At 41.3% G+C, this 8422-nt stretch overlaps 1 protein-coding gene across 1 annotated transcript in view; it reads left to right on the top strand.

Moving 5' to 3' along the window:
- The first annotated feature begins 1979 nt into the window (after window positions 1–1979).
- Window positions 1980–8422, top strand: part of eml1 (EMAP like 1) — a 53359-nt gene continuing 46916 nt past the window's right edge. Inside the window, exon 1 of the mRNA XM_051390381.1 lies at window positions 1980–2155. Coding sequence (XP_051246341.1) covers window positions 2128–2155 — 28 coding nt within the window. The 5' untranslated portion in view covers window positions 1980–2127. The remainder of the gene's footprint in view (window positions 2156–8422) is intronic.

Raw genomic sequence — 8422 nt, 5'->3', positions numbered from 1 at the left:
ATGCACAGTACTTTATTACTATTGGATTTTTTTTGTTTGCAACCTGTTTTTTTGCTCTTATCACTCTCTTTATTGTGACATGATTGAAAATGAGAGCTTGCTCGGTGTTTCCTGGATTTAAATATAGATAAAGCCATTTATCTGCTAATTAAAATCTGTGTTTCGGCATTGACTGCTGACGTGTCATTCTTGCCCGTAGAGAGTGTGTGTACTTCAGCAAACGAGTAGCATAATGTCATTCTTGTTACTGCAATAGATTCATAATTGACTGCGGTAGTAAGCTTACTGGATAAACAGTAGGTAAAATCTCCAACTTTAAGTGAACGCGGTGTTTACAGCAACCAGGTCATTGCAGTGGTCATAAGTGTGTTCTCAGATTTCCTGCTTTTGCCCGACTTCCAATAACCTAGTTTCTTGTCTTCTGGATGCATTGTTTATAGCCAGTGCAAGAATCCAAGTCCTGAAAACTCATATTAAACTACTTTACAATCTAATTAACCATCATTTGGGTACCGTTTTGGACACTCTGGAGTATATTACCTCAGCCGAAGTAATTGCATGTGATCACTGCTGAGTGAAAACAGTTGCAGCGGTGGATGGTCCACTTTCTGTTTGGCAGAGTGAGAGGGGTCGAGAGGTCTTTATGGGGTGAAGGTTTGGGTTACGTTTGCTAAAGGGCCTCCAAGCTCTTCTGCAAACAAGAGTTGGAGATCACACATCAAAGCTGGTCTTGGTTTGAAGGCTGGGGTGCTGTGTTAAGTTTGAGGAGGGGGCACTGACATTTCTGTAGGACAGATAACCAAGACAAGACAAGAAACCCTCCAACATCTCATCACATGTGTTCTCTTGAAAATCTCAAGATAACACTGGTCCCTGACACTAAATCCTAACCTCTCTGACACTGGCACTGCTGGACAAGTTACCATCTGACCCCACTCAGTCACATGCTAGACCTTTCCCTCGTGATAATCCTCCTAGTCAAGTGACAAAGGGTCAGCTGAGTATGCTGAAAAGTAATGCAAGAATGAGGGTATGGAAAGGTTGGCGGTGAGCTTAATCAAAGCTGCACAGCATAAGTATGTTCTGAGGAACATTTGTGCACTCAAGTGGGTCAGTAATCTGTGCGGTATTATGAAGTGCCTGGCAAGCACTTTTCTTTGTCTCCTCTGTTATGAAAGGATTTAGGAGAGACAAAGCTGCGATCTTTAATTCCCCTGCTTTTCTTCTTTTTGGATTCTTCTTTATGTTGCCTCTTTATATCTTGTTTCTCTGCTAAAGAGAGAACTTTCTGTTTTCCTGCTTCCTTGCCTGTCTGCCTGCATTTAGCAGAAATTGGAAGCAAATGCTACTTCTTGGAAAAATGGCCTCTGGGTTATTTATAAGAAATAAAACAGACCATTGAGATTAAGTTTAGTTGTCAAAATTGAGTCAGTCTTGAGCACAGAGTCACTTGACCCTTTAAATTTCTTGGTATCCAGGCCACTTGAGGAACTGGAGACAACAAAGGATTTCTCCTGATGTGAATAAGCTACTATTAAATGAGACACAAGCGCCCCCCACAGGAAACAAAAGCTATCACTGGCATAAAAAATACTGAGCTTTTCCGGAATAATGTTTTGGCCAACCTGTCTCTCAAGGGATAAGGAACCGTCTGTGTTTTCTGTTAGAGGCAAAGGTATATTAGAGAACAACAATGGTTCTGAAAAGGTCATGGCCTTCTTGTAAAAAACAGTTTTCTTTCTTCTATTTTACCTTAGGGGGCAGATGTATGTAGATACATGAGAAAGTCCACAAAATCACAACTAAGAAGGCCTGCCATATATACTGGAAACAGTATCACAAGGGAGGACTGTTAGTTACAAATTTAGTGTCCAATAGCACAGTGTGTGATGTTTGATTGGCATACCCACTGGCCACTGGTCAGACTGTGGAGAGAGGGAGAGAGAGTGGAGAGGACAAGGATATAAAAAGTAGTGTAAGAAAGCTAAACAGAGAGAGAGAGAGTCTGACAGTTTAGAAACAAGAAAAGACCAGAAAAAACAAGCAGGCACAGATTCAGAACAGGCTGCAGAAACTCAGCTGGCAAGAAGCGAAGACATTGTCACTGATCCTCTTCTCTCTCTAACCATGTCTGACTGCGAGGGGCTACCAACGGGTAAGCAAAAGCACTCTTGTGAACACGTGCACGCATCTGTGTTCAAGAGAGACATATGAGATGCATATCTGTGCATATGTGCTTGTAAATTGTTTGGATTTCTATGTCTGCATATGTGTGTGTTTTCTGTGTCTGTGTTTGAGGGAGGGGGTCTTTCTTGCCCCATCCGGTTTTAGTCTAAGCCCTCCACTGGGACAGCTCACCCAGCAAGTATTTAGCTGCAAAGAGGAGCTGGTTCAGTTTGGGCCCTTATATGGAAACTTGGAGAGAATCCCCTCTGGTTTCATCAAAATAATGTGGGGTGACTCTGCAGAAGTGTTAATCAGAAATATGTGGAGAAGCGAGGAGAGGAGAGGAGGTTGGGTGGAGGTAGGAAGGTAGTTGTACGTCTTCTCTCAGTCTCTTTCAGTGTTTCTGTGAGAAAGATTTAATAAAGTGGACACAACAATGCTGCACGGCTGTGTTATGTATATGTGCAGGTGTCTGCTTGTGTGTGTGTGTGTGTGTGTGTGTGTGTGTGTGTGTGTGTGTGTGTGTGTGTGTGTGTGTGTGTGTGTGTGTGTGTGTGTGTGTGTGTGTGTGCAGCTAAGCATTAGTGAAGGGTCATTTCCCACAAGTGCAGCTAAGAGCTGAAGCCCTTACTACCGCCCGGCTGACAGACTAACAGAAACAATCAGTTATAAATAGAAACTGTCTCCTTGTCTTGTTCTTTCACTCACTCACTCACTCACTCATGTTTCAGTCTCTTACTCCTTCCCTCTATCTTATCTCTCCCTGTGCTTTTATCTGGCCTTTTTCATGTTTCCTTCCCTCTCTGGCACATTCATGCATGATTCCCTTAATTAAAGTGACTCAGCAGTTTGAGAACTGTTTGATGTTGTCAGTTACAGAACCAGTCGCCTTGGCAACCACTGCCAATATTGTGGTTATTGTACTTGATGGGCAGCTGACCACACCACCATTATTTATCATATCATACTCTCATGGATTTGCCAGGAAATGACATCAAAATCAATAAGCTAAATAACTGTGGTGGTACTGCAACGCCTTAAACTCAGCACAGCTCCCTTTTTGTCTGCCTGTCCTTTTGATTACAGAAATGGATAAAAATAACACAATAGCTACTTCGAAAGCCTGATGTTTCCAGCTTTAACCTTACATTTTTCCTTATCTACAGGCAGATATTTTTTCACACTATTTGACAGACACTGTGTATTGTTATAAACCTACATCATCAAATTTTATATTATAGTAAACAGTACAGCTTAAACAGCCAGACAGTAACAGCTGTAATAGCTGTGTACAAAGATGACAATGTAATGGTGGACCCACTAAGGATGTGTTGGAATGAAGATGTTATCTGGAGGAAACAGTGCAGTAAACATCACTTGTAGAAATAAACTATTCCCTGCTAGAGACAGGGAAGGTTTCAAGTTCAGTTCAGTAAACTGGTGCCCGTAAGGAACACGTAGAACGTATTTATGCCCAAATTCTCTCAGAAATAATGTTAACACCTCTCCTTCTGCCCATATGTGTATTACCTTCAAAAGTATAAAATGTACTTTTTATCCTAGCATGTTAATTTAGACATTCAAGTCTTTTTAACAGCATTCATTTTGACTTATCTGAGCAGTAAAAACAGGTGCTACTTAAAGCATTATGTGTGGCTCTTCAAGTGTGACTACTCAAGTGTCCCAGGAAGTGATGACAGTGTCACAGTGAACCAGCTTGAAACTAATACTGAAAGAGCTAAATGGAATTCAGCCATTCTTCAATTTATTATCTACACCTGTACTTTTCCAAATATGAAAAATGTCTAAAGAGAACAACGTAGGTGTGGCTAGTCATGAGTTGGAGTTTACTATTTCAGTTGCAAAATGAGCTGAGATGTCCTGCAGGTGGCAGTATTGGCACATTTTATGAATGGTGGTACTGCTAATGGAGTGAAAGAAAAGCACAGAGTCATGAAAAGTGGGAAGTTGAATAGGAAAAAAGGATGAAAACACGTGTCAGGGATACAATAGATGAGATGAGGTACAAAAGTGTAGAAAATGAGATATGACAAAAGCAGGGAAGTGAACGGGTGGGGAGCAACATAGATAGGAGGCCAGGAATAAAGAGAAAGACAGGGAGGGTAAGGAGGATGAAGGGGATGAAGGGACTAGGAGCGAGGCGGTGGCTGTCTCCAAGGAGATCAGTTTAGTGGAAAAATGAAAAGCAGCGCTGGCTGCTGTGTGTCATGTAACTGAGAATTATAGGGGCATCAATGGGAGCTGACAAGTCTTTATGTGATAGAAAACCACCAGCATCCAGTTACCAGCACCTGCAAAACAGATACTGTACATACTGTGTGTGTGTGTGTGTGTGTGTGTGTGTGTGTGTGTGTGTGTGTGTGTGTGTGTGTGTGTGTGTGTGTGTGTGTGGGCATGCCAGAGTGAATGTGTTCAGAAATGTAGATGAGAGATGAAGACGGCATCATGGCCCGCTGACGTCAGCCCTCCATCTGTGCCCTGAATATGAGGACAAGTAGCTTTGCTGATGCTAAACCTATTCCTCATGTTAACAAACCGAAAATGGGTCATTTGTCACGCAGGTTTGAGCGCAGTCACCTGCAGTCTGTCTTGTGTATGTGAGACAGGCAGGGAGGAACGTGACTGCCTCAACATATGCATAGAGGAAACTCTGCAGCAGACGCCAGATTTCCTAAGCAGAGTTTATTTTAGGCTGTATCGATTGGAGGACTGAGTTGCTCTGACTTTGAAAGGAACAGGAGAGGAGAGACTGCAGGAAGAAACGTTATTTGATGAAGGAACAGTAAGGCAAAAGAATAACGTGAAATGGAAAGAACAGGGATTCAAGAATTTATAGTAAAAGGCTGTGGGAGGAGAAAAGCAAGTGAAAGATAACACTGAAGGGGTATGCGTTTTCACCCATGGACAGATCATGTATGTATACATCTGTGTGTAGTACAGAGAGAAAGAGTAGAGCAGAGTTCTTGGTTGTTCAGGAAATGGGGGAAGGGTGTACATGGATGTTTCAGTGGCCAAGTCAGATGTGATTAATGTTGTCGTCGCTTGAGAGAACACACAGCCCTACACACTCTGGGATACACAGTGGGTGTGTGTCCATATTACACACCATAGCACTGCTGGACTTTCATGGTAGTGATGAGGTGGACCCTTTAGATAAATGGATCTTTTTCACAGTTGTAGAGGGTTGACAAATTACAATGTCTCCTACTGACTTGCAAGGTGCTGTCTTCTGCTTTTTAATGGCCGCACACAGCATCAGTCGTATTAGTAGATTACCATAGGCTGCAGTCTGCCAAATTACACCAATCCCGTTCTACTTCTGTGTCCAAGTTATGCCTCATTAACATATAGATTAGATGTAGAGATTGTTGGTGTGGTTTATAACCCTTCTTCCCCACGTATATTGCATCATTAGTGTAAAGGCGAGGAGGTCAGACGGGGAGGAAGGAGGCGGGAAGAGGTATCAAAGGTTGACACACATTACCCACAATATCATTTGATGCAGTCATGATTTTATGAATGTTGTCTGGAATAATACAGTAGGTCCCCTTTACTGACACGTTCTTCATGTCTCTCAGTGTTCCTCTTTATGTCCATCTCCTTTTTATCTTGTCTGCTGGCCTATCTGTTCATGCCTGTCCTTTTAAAGTGTTCGCATGTGTCCTCACTGAAAATCTAACCCTGTTCTCTGCACATGTCTATTGCATGTCTGCCCACTCCATTCTGGTTTTTGGTTACTTATTTAAATTGAGGGTCTGAAGAATAAAGCGTGTTGTATGCTGAACAGTTTGTAAAGCCCTTTCGTGTGCAATGTGTGATTTGTGCTTTTGAGCCATATAAATAAGAATGATTTGACTTGACTCTGGACATACTATGCATTTGCAACAGAGACAGAGGTGTCTGTTAGAGTGGTTATGTTCAGTAGAAGGTGAATCTGCCAAAGCACATTGTGATGATACAGTTACTTTTGGTGGAATACTTTTATAACTGGGTCACTTATTGTATACAAACCACTCAGTGTTGACCTCTTTTCCTCCTGCTTCCAGTCTTTAGGCTAAGCTAAGCTAACTGTGTCCTAGGTGAAGCTCAATAAGTGTGATATTTATCATTCCCATCTGACTCTCAAAAAGAAAGCAAGTACATGTGTTTCCTAAAACGTTGACCTATTCCTTTAATGCATTACTGATGCTCAGGGTCAGGATTAAGAGTTAGAGCTAGTGGTGTGATTATTGTTGCTAAGTGACAACATACTGTAGTGGCCAGGGACAGCTAAAGACAGTCCACTAATGTCAGGAAGAAACATTGGACAAACTAGTGTTACTAATTGCAGTTTCAGAATTCACAGCTGAGATAGTGATAGGTGCAATTTGTGTCATACAGCAAATCATGAAACTCTGTGAGGCATAAACACAGACTGTAATGTTTACATTTAAAGGTCCAGTTTGTAACATTTAGGAAGATTGGCAGTAATGGAATATAGTATGTATAATTCTGTTTGCATAAGTGTATAATCACCTGAAAATAAAAATTATTAAGTTTTTGTTACCTTAAAATTTGCATTTTATATCTACAGACACCATGGGTCGCCATGTTTCTACAGTAGCCCAGAAAGGACAAACCAAACACTGGCACTAGATATGGGTGTATTGCACATTTCACGGCCACCATAGTTTCTTCTTTGCACTTGGAAGGGGAGGGTGGAGCGAGGGAGTTGCTGCAAATACACCACTAGATGCCACTAAATCATTCACACTGGTCCTTTAAATAGCCCTATGGGGATGCAGGGAGCAGTGACTTGCTGACTCACTTCTGGGTTTTATAGCAACAAAACATAATGCTCTGACTGTAAATTTCAGCTGAAAGTCAGAAGATAATAAGCTGAGTATTTACGTCACGGTCAGTCAAGATAAAGTGTTACCTGTGCTATAGGCAGATGCAGTATATTATAATATACAAGTAGGGCTACTGGTTTGGTGACCTATAATTATTCAGTGCAGTTTGGTGTGTTACATATTCTACCATACAGAAAAGAGGAGCTGGAGTAGGACATGCTATGCTGCTCCACAGCCTCAGGATTAAGAGCTATTTACAGCCCAAAAGCAGATTCTCCTCTTCTTCACTCAAGTGCTTTCTCTGTCTCTCTCCCATAAAGTCTGTCTTGACACGGCATCCATAGAGACTTAACAGGGGATAGGACATCTTTCTTTTAAAGCCTCAGCCACCAAACAATTTCACTAGCAGTCATCTTAAATCCAAGACTTTACTTTACGTATCTTACAGTGACTGTAGCTGCCACACGTCATCAGGGCCTGTATTTACTGATTTATTTTAAGCATTAATCAGATCCATATTATCCATATAATGCTGTTACTGAAAAGAAAAACTGATCCAATTGTAGGGTAAGAATCAGTTTGTCTGTTAAAATCTTCAGATGCATTATGAGACTTTCAAAATACATTCCCACAACTCCCTCGTTCTCTAAAATGATGTGGGCAAATGTGGGTTTTTGTAGATATTACTGAGTCTGGCAGGGGATTTCTACATGCATAATGATATTAGAGACCACGACCAAAAGACTGAAAATACAAGTGCTGGTGACCCAGTTTTTCTGAACCATAACATCATTATTTGGCAACGCTGCTGCTTGTGTGGCCCACAACAGTACACTGCAGCGTGTCACCACCATTTGCTTTCATCCTGTAGCCTTGTTTCTCTGCACTGATACCAAAAAATATTTTACACAATCTGTGTTATTTATCTGTTTTCACTGGGTTGGGAAAAATATTCAATTTTAGAAGTAGGGTTTGGTGCAACGGGTGGCAAGTATTGATTAGTTATTAGTATTTAAGACATTCCATTCTGAATATTTTTTGCCATGCTCGCGGCTACATGGATAGCAACAGCTACTGTATTGGATGGGCTGCCATGAAATGTGGTACAAATATGCATGGACAATGAATCCAGTGACTTTAAGGATCAAGTGACTACATTTTAAGTTAAGAGTGAAATGTATCACCAGTTATTGGATGGATTGAAATTTGGTTCTCGCATTCATGTCAACCTCTGGAATTTTAATAACTTTGGCGAACCACAGACATTTCATCTAGCTGAGCACCATCATGAGATCAAGATCTTGATTTGTCCGATACTTTGATTTACGACCAAATACCTGCAAAACTAATGACATTCCCATCGGCCTCAGCTAATGGTTATTTTGTGGTAATTAGCTAAATGT

The sequence above is a fragment of the Dicentrarchus labrax genome, unplaced genomic scaffold (genome assembly GCF_905237075.1).
Source record: "Dicentrarchus labrax unplaced genomic scaffold, dlabrax2021, whole genome shotgun sequence".
Lineage (NCBI taxonomy): Eukaryota > Metazoa > Chordata > Actinopteri > Moronidae > Dicentrarchus > Dicentrarchus labrax.
This window is presented reverse-complemented; position numbering and strand designations above follow the sequence as displayed.